The sequence below is a fragment of the Talpa occidentalis genome, unplaced genomic scaffold (genome assembly GCF_014898055.3).
Source record: "Talpa occidentalis isolate TD23 unplaced genomic scaffold, MPIMG_talOcc4v2.1 talOcc4.3, whole genome shotgun sequence".
Lineage (NCBI taxonomy): Eukaryota > Metazoa > Chordata > Mammalia > Eulipotyphla > Talpidae > Talpa > Talpa occidentalis.
The window spans coordinates 19715145-19730257 of NW_023603184.1; the positions used below are offsets into that span (position 1 = coordinate 19715145).

The window sequence follows — 15113 nt, forward strand, 5'->3', positions numbered from 1 at the left end:
GATAGCGAGGGTGGGAAGGAGCCCAGCAGAGATTTGGGCTAAGTATCTTGTATACACAGGAACAGAAAATGCAAATGCCGAGACTGGAGTGGAGTGGGTTTGATGTGGTTCAGGAAGGACAAGGATGTTGGAACAGTGAGAGTGGAGGCAGTAAAGGGAACCAGAGACATTTCAAAGAGAATATTTTCTTAAAACCTGGTATATGACAGAAAAGACTTCAGAATTTGTTTTGAGCTGATAAATTATCATCTTCGAGAATTCTTTTGCTTTGGGGTGTTATGTAGAAACCTGCTGAGGAAAAACTAAGAACAGTAAAGGCAGAAAGGACAAAGCTACTGCCAAAGGGCTTAACAGAGACTCTCACTTGTAATGCTCTTCATCTTTGAGTCAGTCTCACAATCTAAGCTTTACCATGAAAATCAACTTCAAACTGACTTGCAGAATCAAAAAGGGTACACTCTTTTCTAATAATGTATCTTTCTGAATTTCTAGAAACTATGGACATAGACACGAATACAATAAACAAATACATTAAAGGAAAGCCAACCCTCTTATTAATGAATCACTTGGCATTTGCTCCTTTCCAAGTTGGGATGTATGGGCCAACCCTTTGATCCACCTTATTTCATAATAACCTACATGGATTTGTAATTGGTAACCAGACATTAAGGAACATTAGGTGTTCAGTGGTCAGGCCCATAAAAGAAATAGGAACATATGCTTTGGAGGCTATAGATGGATCAAGAATGTGGAAGAGGGCCTCCCCTGGTGGCGCAGCAGTTGAGCGCGGGGCTGTGAAGCTGCCCACAGCCGCTGCAGCGCTGGTTCGATCCCTGGCCGCCGGCGAGGGTCCCACATGGCGTGCAAATCTTTCCTGCCGCCCGCTGCTCCCCTCAGCAGTGTATTTCGTCGTTCTGCCTGTTCTGTTCCCCGCTCTGGCTCTGGTGAATTCTCTCACCCTCCCGTGCTTCTGACTATTTATACACCCTCCAGCGCTTATATAAATAAATAAATAAACAAATAAACAAATAAATAAATAGATAGATAAATGCATAAATCTAAAAAAAAAAAAAGGAATGTTGAAGAGTTAAGATTCATGGATTTTAAAATGAGAGAAGAAATGCCAAAAGGAACTCACTCCCTTATGGACAATGTTGACATGGTTTATTTGGCCTAATCTCAGCTATTTCAACTTATAACAGTAAATCTGCTGTGATATTTCTAATTTTTCTTAAAAATTACATATCATTCATGAGACCAGACAGCTGTCATGTCACTGTCCTTAAAGACTGATTGATTAAAAATAAGAATATACATTTTTGGAATAATTGTACATATTTTTATTTTCAGCAAAAGGATTTTATAAATATTTCCTGATACCATGCTATTTATGGCTCCTTGAAATATCAAAGGAATGGCAGGGGCCGCAAAATAAAGAAGAAGGGACAGGATTAATGAAGGGCAAGTCTTGGTTCCAAGTTCTCTTTTTAATTTTAAAACTATCTTTTCGAATGAACGGATATATAAAAATAACAAATTAGAGTTTTAATTATTGTTAAATTATCTGCAACTTATCTTTGAAAGATATGACCCGACTGCAATTTTAAGTAATGACAGGGTCAGAAGAGAACTATTTAATTTTTTGTTTTAAATACAGATTTTTCTGCCCCACAAAGAAGATTCTGAATGGACTCTGGATTCTGTAAGGTTTCTAAGTGACTTGATATATTGTAAAAACAGGAAACAATTTTTAAATAATTTTCACTGTTTGTAAAATAGGCTTGCAGTCAAATTTTGACTGTCCTCATCCATATTTTTCTTGCAAACTGAGTACTCACTTAGGGGTGCCATGATTTGCCTGTTTTGAAAAGCTAGAGAATACCCATTTTGATGATTTGAATTAAAATAACAAATGCGACAAACTTGGTATATACACATGTTGAGTTTCAACAGTGACATCTGAAATTTACCGATTGTTATAATACAATGTTACTTCAAAAAATACAAAAGCAAATAAAAACGAAAAATAGTAAAGACTCCAAAGATTCCAGTAACAAAAATCATTTTGACACAGTGCAATATCAAGATACTAGGATAGATGAATAATGAAATATTTTAAATTTGTTAAAATAATATCTTGGAAATGTCTTTTAGGTAGTAGGCAAAGACCTGGAAATACAACAGTGAGGAGTTACAATCCTGTTCATAATGGGCTTACACCCAGTAGTGGGAGAAAAGCCATATTCCAAGCACTGTGACTGAAGAATATTCTCAGGAAGAAGTGTTTAATTCTACCAGGAGGATCTGATAAGGAGCGAGAGGAACTGTGTCCCGGAACCTCATAAGAAGAATTAACAAAAAAGAAGAGATTATTCAATACTACACATGGGTTTAAAAAAAAAAAAAAAAAAAAAAAAAAAAAAAAAAAAACTTATAGAGGAAATGATTCTTAACTGAAATTTTTAAAGATAAAAATATATTCTCCAGAGACAAAAAAATAAACAAAAAAGGAAAAAAAAAGACAGATAGAGGAAGCACTGTGTACCAGTAGACAAGGATGTGAAAGAGAGGCATGCCAGGAAGCAGGTGGAGGTGATTTTGTGAGCTGGAATGTAGAGAGAAAGCAAGGGAGCAAAACACAACCTTAGACAAAGAGGAAGGAGAACTAGTTTTAAATACTAGTTCTGTGCTGTGCTAACAAGTTTAGAAATTTATAGCAGAGGCAATGGGGAACTGTTAAATAGTTTCAAGTACAAAATTAAGGGATCAAATTTGCAATTAGAAAGATCCTTCCAATGAAGTGGGAAAAGTTGAAAGTAGAGATGAGAAGACCAACCATCTAGAAGGCTGCTGCAATGGTCCAAGTGAGAAATGACAAGTAGCTGAGCTGAGGACACAGAAGGGTGAGCAGGGAATGGATACAGGTGATATCACAGAAGCAAAATTTACAACAATCACTGATGAAGAAGGAAACGAATGAAACCCATGAAAAATGATTTAAAGTTTCGGGCTGTGATGTTAAAATATTAAAAGTCACTGATCGAAAAGAAATATTTGACTTAAATTGTTCTGACATTCTTGTTTCATAATTTTATGCATAATAATTATAGCTGAAAAGCATATTAGATTAATAGATTGAGGCCAAGTCCCTCATTTGGTGAAAATGGTAGCATAAAGATCCTAAAGTTGAATTAAGAAAGAAAAAGCATATTTTTATTAGCTGTATATTTATGTTGTTCCAAAAATAACAAGAGGTAGCATTATGTTTTCTAGATAAATCTTTTTGGTGTAATAATTATTTAAAAGTCTGGTATTTTGACATTAATGGCTTAAAGCTATCCTTTATTGGATTAAGCATTTAAATAAATCCTGTGTGTTCAGGTAACTTAGAAGGTTGTTTAATAATTAGTAAAGAATTTAAACATCCTGGGTAGGAAGGGACAGCAAAATTCAGAAGGGAATTATTGTTTCACACTGATTAAATCTGAGGAATAGAACATTCTTTTCATGTAGGCTAAGTTGGCTGTTCACTACTTTTATGCTAAATCCATTTTAATATTCTCCTCAGTTATTTGCAAAGGAAAAGAGAAATATTTATGGCCTATTTCATTTCTAATAATCCCTGACTCTTCATGCCAAAATGCCCAAGTAGAAATTAACATTTAGATAAAAGAAATGCTGTCTGTCTTCTTCCAGAAACAATAGATGATTGTTTTATAGTACTAGACAACTGGCAATTGATTTAAACTCAGTAGAGCTAGTAGAATTTGGAGGATTTCAATAGATTGTTTTTCTGATGAAAATCATAGTATCCTCACCTTGACCTGCTTACAAAGATCTTATTTCTATAATTAGAAATTCACTCAATCCAGTTCAGCCTTTGTTATCTGTAAAATGCAAGTGCTTTGGAAGAGTACAGCCACAAATGTGGCTTGGTCTTATTTTGGCTTCCATGTAAATAAAATCTAAGTATAAAGGAAACATAAACCTCTCCCCTACACATTCTCTTTTCACCTATTGAAAGATAACATTGGAAACACTTACAAGATTCAGTGTCATAATGATTACAAAATTAATACAGACAGCTGCAGCAGATGTTGCAAATTGCCAGTGTTGTTTGATAAAATTCCACTTGAATGATGCGAACTGTTCCATGACAACCAGGCGATACACCACAACTGCAAACACTGCAGTGATCACCAAAGATATCTACAAAATGGGAGACCAGAAGAGAGACCCATATTTTGCATCATTAACAAAACCAAAGCAAAACCATAGATTAATACAATGTCCTCAAGAACAATAGCTATTTACTTTTTTCAAGTATGCATACATAAATTTAAATTTCTCCTTTGAGGATCTAAGTTACATTACGGTCAAAATAAACATATGATTCAAGTTGTTTCGGTGCAATAACAAAGTTGTCACGTTGAAAAGCAAATCCAAATTCCTACTCTGAAATGGAATATTTGTTTTTAAAAACGAGATACCTAGTTTATCAGGACAGCTCATAAAATTTCCATTTTATTTCAGATGATGTCTTTCTCCCAAAGAGTGTTTTATTTAACAACGTGCACAAACGCCCTTGCTCATTCTTCCACCACCTGCTGGGTTTTTTATTTTGTTTACTGTTATCACCAAGGTATTGAAAAGCATATGGTTTTGTGCATCCCCTGAGTCACAAAATGAGTTGGGCCCTAGGACTTACATCTAGAGCTGGAATCCTAAAATATTCTGATATTAATGGTTATATTTTACCATGAAGAATATTCCTGAGATAGAGACAAGAAGACGAGTAACTTTATCCGAGGAGGGCTGATGCGGCTCAGGTTTGCCACTGATGGGATTCACTCTTTCCATTTTGTAATATTTGGCTTCAAACTGGGGGCGAAGTGTTTCCTATGAGAGAAACTAATGTTACCTAAATATCAGAATCACAAATTAAAAAAAGATTCACCAAGAATTTATACAAAATTGCTGGAATATGACCTGCTTTTAGTCTTGGGAAAGAATCAACTTTTTAAATTTAAGTTGTAAATTATTTTCTAAATAAACCCTGACCTATATTTTAATTAGTATAATTTTCTACTAATATAAAGAAACATCTTAGAAATGGTTTGGAAAAAAATCACATACTTCATCATTGATTTATATTATCGTCATGAAATAAGAAATCTTGATAGTAAAAGAGCATTAAGGAAAAATCTAATAGTATTTAGTTGCTTCCAACCTGGACATAAGGATAGTGAATAATTTTCAGTATCACATGTTATCCATTTCCTTTATTCCTGGTTCCCTAAAATCTTACCTCCTCTTCTTCCCACTCAATAAGGTCCCAAGTATAGGTCAGTGTACTTCTTCTCCTTTTCCAAAATTCCAGGAAGACTGTGGCTATAAATAATAATCATCATCATCTTCACAATTATTAATATTATAATTCCTTACCCAACCATATTACATTCATTCATCACTGCTTTTCTTCTCTGAATTGATGCATTTCTATTATACTATTAAATCTTTTAAATTTATTAAATTATTATTAAAGTAATACAACTGGAATTTTATTTTTCCCTCACCCTCTTCTTACTGCCTTTATATACTGCTATTAGTGTGCACCCCTAGAAGGGAGAGATTTTTTTTCCCCCACTGAAATATATTAGCAGAGATTTTTATTAGCATGATAACAAAATGATACTATGAGACAGTTAAATATTTATTATTCCTTTAGACTTGCACATGCTTATTCAAAATTATCTAAAAGACCTAAATAAAAACTTCTCCAGGAATGACAATAAGGAACAGATGCTATTCCCCAGAACTCAGAGAGGAGAAGGGTGAAGACACTCTGGGATGTAAATTCTATGCAGACTCAGAATGGTCTAGAACGGATTCAATGGAAAAAATGAAAACCTGTGTGAATCATTATCTGGATTTTCTGTGCAAACAGTTAAGATTACTTTCTTTCTGGCAAGTGGGATTTATCTTATAGGATTCAAGACTGTGAACATAAGCGCTCACAAATGCATCTTAAAATTCTTTGATAACCTTCATCTATCTGTCTGGCCATCCATTCATTCATTCATCCATCCATCCATCCTTCATTCTATGTGTTGTTATACAATTTTGGATAAGATATTGTAACCTTAGGGGCCCTTTTATCTAGCTATCTAAAGTTAACTTACATTTTTTTTTTTTTTTAAAACTTTTTTTTTTTAAAGATTTATTTATTTATTTATACATGCACTGGGTACAGTCAGAAGCGCGGGAGGGTGAGAGAATTCACCAGAGCCAGAGCGGGGAGCAGAGCAGGCAGAAGGACCGAAGTACACTGCTGAGGGGAGCAGCGGGCGGCAGGAGAGGTCTGCGCGCCATGTGGGACCCTCCTCCGGTGGCCGGGGATCGAACCGGCGCTGCAGAGGCTGCAGGCAGCTTCGCAACCCAGCGCTCAACCGCTGCGCCACCGGGGAGGCCCAAAAGTTAACTTACATTTTAAGGAAGAAGTACGCACTGACTATGTTCTTTATCATTCTATGTGGAAAGCTTATTGAGGCTTCCGCTTAGTCCTGCAAAAATGGGCTAGGGATGGAATAGGAGGAGGAGAGGCTTCCAGGGGAGAAGGGCATTTTGTTGTCAGGGGCAAGTCAGGTTCCATGAGTCGTGAAGGTAGAAGGCGTCTACCAGAAAAGCTGAATATGATACTGCATAATTCTGTTCCTTAGCAACTGCACATTTAATCTTTTAATTCCTGCCTCTCTGATGATGACATACTTTCCTCAACTTTAAGAAAAATTCAAAGCTACACATGTTGCCTCCAGTCCTTGTACATTCATTTCCACTTTCTGTTGCTTTCCTTTGTGATCTAGTCAATTGCACCTACTAACAAAATCATAGCATCATGCATACAAAGAGGTTAGATTTTATAGGTAGTTTATTTCAAATTATTTATTTTAAATGTACACAAAGGTCAGAGTACTGACATTTATCACTAACCTTGTTGAGAAAGCTGCCAAAACATTGACATTTTATTATACTTGTTTCTGCACTGCTTTTTCCTATACTTTAAATTTTTTTGAGTTACTTCTTCTCCTTAGCTTATTTAGTACATTGCACACTAAAAGTGGTGAATAAAAATTGACCATAGTGAAGGATTATGGGTGTCTTGGTGGTAGAGGGTGTGGTGTGGTAATATACATCTGAAGGATGTGATCCTATGCCTCTCATACAAGCCACCTCAATAATAAATGGATGGATGAATGAATGAATGAATAAAAGACTTACTGAAAAGAATCCAGTGATTGTGAGTCCAACTTCTGGTTCAATTTCCTTTCCATTATCCAGACATTTTTGAATCAACAGAGAAGCCCCTTTATCTGATTTATATGTTGAGCAATCAAGCCCAATTTTATTTGGAAAAATAATTATTAAGGAGTTAATCACTTCACTACATTTTTCAGAGGGGACTTGAAGGGAAGGTTAAGTACAAACACAAATGAACTTAATTATGTCTGAATATGGGCCTCCCCTACTGCGCTTCTGACTGTATGTACCCAGTGCTTGTATAAATAAATAAATCTTTTAAAAAAATATGTCTGAATATGTAGAACAAAAAGGAATTCCAAGTATTTTTTTAATCAGAAGAGATAAAGGCTTAAGGCCCCCTCAAAAGAAACCCAGCTGAAACAACAGCTTATCAGAGCAACAGCTCTGAGATTGCCAATTAAGACAAAACCCAGGTACCATTAAATGCTTTCATTCATCCCCCAGATTTATTTTCAGCAACATCCTCAAGCATAATATGCTTTCTCTATGTGGTATTGCAACATCACTACACATAAGGCAGAAAAAGAACCCTCACTCAACAGGTTCCACAATCAGCCAAAAGTGAACACTTCAATTTTTCATACCTGGGGAAAGTTACTGTTTTTCTTTGCTAGAACCTTACGGACATACAATTAATAGAGTTCTCTACATGAATGTAGAATATGATAATGAATATGCTCTACACAATCAATACAGAGTCTACCAATACGTATGAAGCTGCACATTCTGAATAGTTGGGCTGAACTGCACTTGACACAGTCATACCTGTAACTGGTTAGTCAAGTTCTCTGTCTTGCTAAGGAAATAAAATCCCTTTGTAATTTACTTCTAATTTCCCCCCTTCTCCCTTTTTAACATTAAGTAAAAAAAAAAACAAAAAACAGATAACTAGGTTTTAAAACATAGTAAGGCCAGCTTTTGAACCCTAAGGCCTGAAAATCTTCACATATGCCTAAAATCACTCAGTATTTCTGCCCCCGCGAATGTTCATTTAGAAATGAGAAGCTTAGAAGCCTCATGTTACATGAACATATAATGAGACATCTCACCACAAGTTTTTTTTTTTTTTCACCACAAGCTTGATCAGAGAAAACCTTTAATTCTGATATAGAGTTCCTCTAAAGTTAACTCTTCCTGTCATTAAATATATTGTTGTTATTTGTGTATTAAATAGAAAATTCAGTGGCTCTCTTAATCAAATGGCTAAAAAAATTAGAGTTTCACAGCAATAAAAACCTGTCATGTTTTCAAATGTATTTTAATAAAATACAAGTAATCTTTTTTAAAAACACAGGATTTTAATTTTTCTTATGTTTTTTCTTCATCTTACCATCAACTACTTGATGCCCTTCCTTTCCTTTCCTCTGTTGACCATTTCTGATTGCAAATGTAGCACTAGCAAAAAAAATCACTGGAGCAACACCTAGTTTCCTTCTCCTCTGAAATACAGGGGTCTAAGAATACCTGTTGTATATTATGTTTTATTTATTTATTTTATTTGTTTATTAAGATTTATTTATTTATATAAGCACTGGGTATAGTCGGGAACACGGGAGGGTGAGAGAATTCACCAGAGCCAGAGCGGGGAACAGAACAGGCAGACTGACGAAATACACTGCTGAGGGGAGCAGCAGGTGGCAGGAGAGGTCTGCGCACCATGTGGGACCCTCGCTGGCGGCTCAGGATCGAACCAGTACTGCTGAAAGCTGCGGGCAGCTTCGCAGCCCAGTGCTCAACTGCTGCGCCACAGGGGAAGCCCATATTATGTTTTTAATAAATATACGCTGAATAAATTACAATTGTAAAGAAGAAAATAAACGTCAACTGCAACCCGTTATCAATAAACAACTATTAAAATTTTGGTAATTCCAACCAAGGTATTTTTTCTTGAGCAGTATATTGAGGGCTGATAGCATGCTGATATTCAGACCATACTGGTTGCTAATTTATGTCAGAAAAAAGAAAAAAAAGACAAGCTTTTAATACATTACAATTAAGGAAATAGAATCGCTTTCTAATTTTACTTCCAGTTCCCACCCTCCTTCCCCTTCTCCTTTTTTAACATTATTAAGTGAAAGCGGAAACAACAAATAACTAGAAAAGAGTCCTTTGGAGAAAAAAGAAGAAATATTTCATATATTTATTGAAAACCTATTATACACTAGGTACTCCTAGTTATTTGCTGGCTAGAAAATGAGGTCCTTTCATTTGTTGGCTGATGCTCTCCAGGAAGCCTCCGCAGACCTGGTACCTGTACAGTTAACACCAGGAACTGCTTATGGCCTCCAGGAAAGTGCTCCTGAACTAAGATCTGTATCTATTCTGATTGGCCAGAAGAAGACACCTAAACACTGTTAAATATTTGCCTTTTCAGCTTATAAGTATTTCTCTGGAACTGCATATAGTTCAATTAGGACTCTACTTGGCACCATAGATGAAAACCAACCATGAGAAAAAGAAATGACTGACTTCACTTCTATAGTAAATATAATAAAATTTTTCTTCCTGATCAAGTTACAGTGACCCTGAAAAGAACATGGCAATGCAGTGCTGAGAAAGAGCATAACTTGGAGCAGGAATGTTCTGTGATTGGAAGCTGCTTGTATTCTTTTCCAGTTGTGTGACCTTGGCCAAATTACTAAACAATGATAAGCCTCTGTTGTCACAACTTCAAATGACAGGCAAAACTGTCTTTGCAGTGACGCTGTACAAATTAAATGGAGCACAATTTATAAATGGCTTCACAACAGTTATTTCATTTTGAGTATAACAAATTATAGTCAGTTTTTCAACTGCCTCCTAGCTTTCATTCATAAAAAACTTGGTAGACTACTTGGTTTCTTGGTAGAAACTTTGATTCTACTACATAAAAATGTGGTACTTTTCTGGAGGAAAAACAGAGCTTTTGTCAATTATGTTTCAGGTGTTTTACTTATAAAAACTGAGTCACAATCCTGTTTCCACATAATACTTTCCTTCTATTGCCCCACATCTGGCAAGCAACTTAAATTGTCTCTATTCTCCTTCTGTATTGGAGACTGTATACCTGCCTCTAGGGTTAATAATTTAATTCCAAAATTGTATTTTGAGACCACAAATATTTGTCTATGACTATAGAAAGAGCAAACAAAATATGCAAATGAGTGTCAACACAAACCCAAAGAGGAAGAAGGGAACTAGCATTCCATGAGAACTTACAACATCCCAGACTTTGTGCTAGGTGTTTGTAAACAAATTCATCATTTCCAACATCCCAGGTGAAATAAAAATTATGACCTTCATCAGTAGAAAAGGAAACTGAAATTTTTGGAGGTTATTTAAGGAAGTCACCTGGCTAAAATTCAGATCCTGATCCAAATTAATGAATTTTTTTTCATGCTAAAGGAAAAATTTATTCCAAATGTGGTTTGAAACAGAATTTTATCAGCTACATAGACAAAATATCAAAATGTCACATCATAGACAAAATATTTAAGTACATTTATAATGGATGTAAATAAGAACACGAACTTCTAGGTTAGCTGCTCATCCATCCGGTGGCTTCTCAGTCAACAGTCTGAAGTCCTTTGACCTACTATTTTTTTTTTTTGTCAAAAATGATTACTAGCCATACTCCCTTCATATAAACATTTCTGACAATGTAAACCTTTACATTGATCCTTTGGAGGACTTCTCCTTAGCAGGAAAACCCTAATAAGATTTTGATACATGTTTATAATGGAAGTATCTGAAAATAATATTTTTTTCTTTTATTTGACCACTATATATCTGAATATATAGAGTTAGAAATGCACAATATCTTGTATTTTAATGCTTCTTGGAAAACTTAATGTTTAAAACTTAATGGTTCTTTGCCATAATTCAAGAGAATACTGAATTAGTCAAAGAATAAACATTTATATTTATAATTTTGAAGTATCTAAAACCTTGCTATAGATAAAGCCGGAATTTTTAACTTCTTCTTTGATCATTGATGAAGGGAATATAATTCAGGGATACATTTAGTTTTTATTCAGTAAGATGTATTTATGTGGTGTGTAGCCACTACCATGTTTTGTTCAATTATTGCTAACTATCCTAATACTTAGATGCGGGCTCTTACAGGTACCAGGCCAAGAGCTGTACAATGAGATGCACATGACCTATAAAGTCCAGCACTGATAATGGAAGAGAAAGAGCATCTGAAATGCATGTAGTTAGAAATAATCTATCAAAATTATTTCAAAAACTTAAACTCATACATGAAAACATCAGATATTTTCCCATATTTGCAGTATTACAAATGCACATGACATTTCAACAATAACTTATATAGCTGAAATAAAGTTTTTAAAACTATTCACGTTCAAAAAAGTAACTTTCAATAATGAAGGCTGAATTTGTTTTCCATGCTTTCTAGGAAATACTTTGTTATTTTTTTAAATATTTCCTACTGTCTCTCCTTATGAAAGTCATTTACCATTCACTGGGGACACTTTCCTAAAGTATTCAAAGATGCCTTAACTCCTGGCTTAGTGTAACTCTTATCAACAGGACTGGCAACATAATTCTTTGAACTTAAAATGCAGAGATAATCTTTTGAGGACCTTGAGTTCTCAAATCTTTGATCTTTATCTTCAAAGTTGTTTTCTCTTACTCTACCTCACTCATGCTCTCCAGTTGCATACTTTTGATCAATGACAGTAAACCCTCCATAATTTCTAATTATCAAGTCCATTCTTTAGCCTACTCCCAATGTATTTCTATCCTCATAATCTCTTGACCCAGTTTTTCAATCCACTGACCTCCCAATGTTTTCTTTTTTCTTTTTTCCTCTCTTGCTTTCACTTTCTTTTAGCTAAGGGTTAATAACCGATCATTATACTCACTCACTTGAATATATCCTTAGCTCCCTATTTCTCTCTTAACAAAATTTTGAACAATGTTATCATCCCAAAAGAAATTTGACAGCAGTCAAATTTCATTGTATTCATAAAGAATATACTTGAGAAACCCTCAAATAATATAATTGTAAGGTGATATATTTTATTATTAATCAAATATCTTTTTGTTGCTTAAAGTGTTCATTCTCCACTGGGGAAATTAAACATGAATTCAATTTATATAGTGTTTCAAACTGATAACCTACTATTAGTGAATTTGACCAATGGAAACAAAGTCACTATCTGTAACATTAGTTAGGCATGTAATTCAGTAGGATTTGTAAAAATGATTCCATTTGGACCCTGAATAATGTATTGCTATTTGTGGCCTGGTCCCATACTACATTCTGGTTCTGTTTTCTGATCAGTGACCTCATGTTCTGGAAATTCTATGTGTAAGTGGTTCCACCATTTCAGACAAAGAGGAGGTATTTCTTCTTCCAATATGTATTGTGAGACTTAATTACTGGGTGTAAAGTTATTGGTGAGTGCCGGATGAAAGGCACCATAGAAGTACAAAATAGTTATGCAAGCATTGCACAATGTGTCATCTCAGCTGGCTTGGCTGATGAAATTGTTGGGTTCCTCTAGAGAAATGAGGCCCAAAAGGGGACTGGTTTTACCTAGAATATGACATCTACCTGGAAATATATCTCAGGGAGACTTGTTTGGTAAGAAATTAGACTTTAACTCCAAGTCCAGATGATTTCACAAAGAATTATGATCACAGCTAAATAACAGCTGAGGTATTAAATTTATACACAGTTTTTATTTTATGACTTCTCTTTCAGATATGCTCATACAGGGAGGATAAATAGGGTTTATCTGTAGGGACAAGTCTATGGTAATCAGGAAGGCAGTAATGGAAAGGATTCTGAGGTCACACCTAGGGTCTTTAGGAAACAGGATCATGGGAGATAAGCTTTGATTCATTTGGCAGTGAAAGTGAAGAGTTGAAATAGAAGTACCTTGTAATTTCTAAGCTAGGTATAGGCCATAATTACCATGGTTGAAGTCAGAAAGTGGTAATGATATTCACGCTCAGATCTAGGAAAATACCTAAGGGTATGGTGCATCTGATCCTACCAAGTCAGGTTCAGTTTTCTAAGTACACAGATAAAATATATTTTCACTTCGATTTATTTCCTAGGAACTGGCTAATCTGAAAATAACCAGTTAAGTTCTATTAAGCCAATACTCAGTCACTAGTCATTTGATTAAATTCAACTTGTTTTTCTTCATACCAGAGCTGACACAGCTTACATATCCTTGGAGTGAGTATTTCTTAGGAGTAGGCTTAATTTCTAATCACATTCTGAAGGGACTTTTGGGCTTCAGAATATTTAAAACCATAGAATTACCTGGTTCTTTACTGGGGCCAATGAACCAGGCAGATTCTTTGCACTCAAAGTGGAGCTCCTGAATCTCAGCTAAAGTTTCCTTTTCTCAGCAGATGGAAACTATCTCCTTGTACAGTAGAAACCAAGCATGAACCACAGGCGCACTGAATGGAACAGATGTTGGCGCCAGTCCCCAAATATTGATGTACAGAGTATCCCAGAAAGTGCAGTTTTACTCTTCTCCCTTTCATAAGCCATGAAAGAAAGTGAAGGAAGTATGCCAGGTTGTTATTCAATTCAAGTATTTAATCAAGCACTACCCAGGCACGTCTGAAGCTTTCCAGCTTCCAAATTGAGAGTAAAAGCAAAGAGAACACAGGATGGAAACTAATCGAGAAGGCTCCGGGGATTACTCAGGATCACGTGACTGTTCTCAGACAGGCCCACTTACTCCCCAAACTCCTGAAAGTCAGCAAGAAATCTGATCTCAATCCTGGTAATTATTTCTAACTCAACGCTTCACAGTTTTCTCAAGGATTCCAATACACGTTGTTTCACTTTGTGTGAAGTGTGATTTTCTAAAAAGCCATTTCTGTGTGAGGCAGACAAGGCTGCTTATTACTGACTCCACTACATTTTTTTCCATTAAGGTTTTACAGCACATCCTATCATGGGGAAGAACGATTTGTTTATGAGATGGGAGGAAAACTGAGGGCCAGCACAGAGCAACAGGTGCGGGGCATGACTCACTTTGGCTTTCTCACCTGTAAAGGGAGAACCCAGCCTGTCACAAATTCCTAATACGCCAGGAGACATCACCAAAGCCTTTGTCCTTTTTTACATTTAGAGCAAGAGATGGATGAAAGGGACGCCCCTTGTTTTGCCTCTGTGGAAGAAAACTACCCAACCCCAAAGTCAAAACAACTAACCTATGAAAACCGGAGGGTTGGGCTTTTTTTTTTTTTTTTTAAACTGAATGAGGTGATAGCTTAACGCTGACAGCTGAGAAGCAGGTCAGTCAGGTTCTTGGGTGCTCTATTACACAAGCAAGATACACAAGACAGCCCCACCTAATTTTGTTTCTCTGCCTCCTGTTCAGTGGGACATCATCACACTTAACTCATCTGCGTTCTCTAATGCACGGCGGGCTCTTTCTAGCCAGAACAACTGTGATATTTTAGTTCCTGTTTGTAAACACCTTTGTGAAGGTAAGTTTACGCTGGGTTACATAGGTCCCCATTTCTCCACTCCTCTCTATCTCACTGTCTCTCTCTTTCTCTCCTCTCTACCTCCCTCCCTCCCTCTCACTAGAGAATCAAGCTGACTCAACTTTTGACAGAACAGTCTGGCAAGTAGTTACTGAGACCCTTGTAAAGACAGGTCTTGCTTCATTAAATAATTACCTAAATGAACATGTGCACTGTTGAATGAGTTAACTTTACGAATTCCTGCCAAATTTTTTTTTAGATGATGAAAGCAGAGTTAAATAAAAAAAAATGTTTAAAGTGGAAATGGTGGCATGGATGTAAAT

The 15113-nt window shown here is 35.8% G+C and overlaps 1 protein-coding gene across 10 annotated transcripts in view; it reads right to left on the reverse strand.

Annotated features, from left to right (window-relative positions):
• The window catches only part of ANO3 (anoctamin 3), a 391782-nt gene that overhangs the window by 44647 nt on the left and 332022 nt on the right, over positions 1-15113 (reverse strand). For all 10 annotated transcript variants that reach the window (XR_008553472.1, XR_008553471.1, XM_054699326.1 and 7 more), the window contains 3 exons: positions 5309-5391; positions 4759-4899; positions 4045-4209 (listed from right to left, as the gene is read on the reverse strand). Coding sequence is in view for 8 of the 10 variants with exons in the window: in XM_054699326.1 (XP_054555301.1) it covers positions 4045-4209; positions 4759-4899; positions 5309-5391 (389 nt within the window). In the remaining 2 variants the exon portion in view is untranslated. The remainder of the gene's footprint in view (positions 1-4044; positions 4210-4758; positions 4900-5308; positions 5392-15113) is intronic.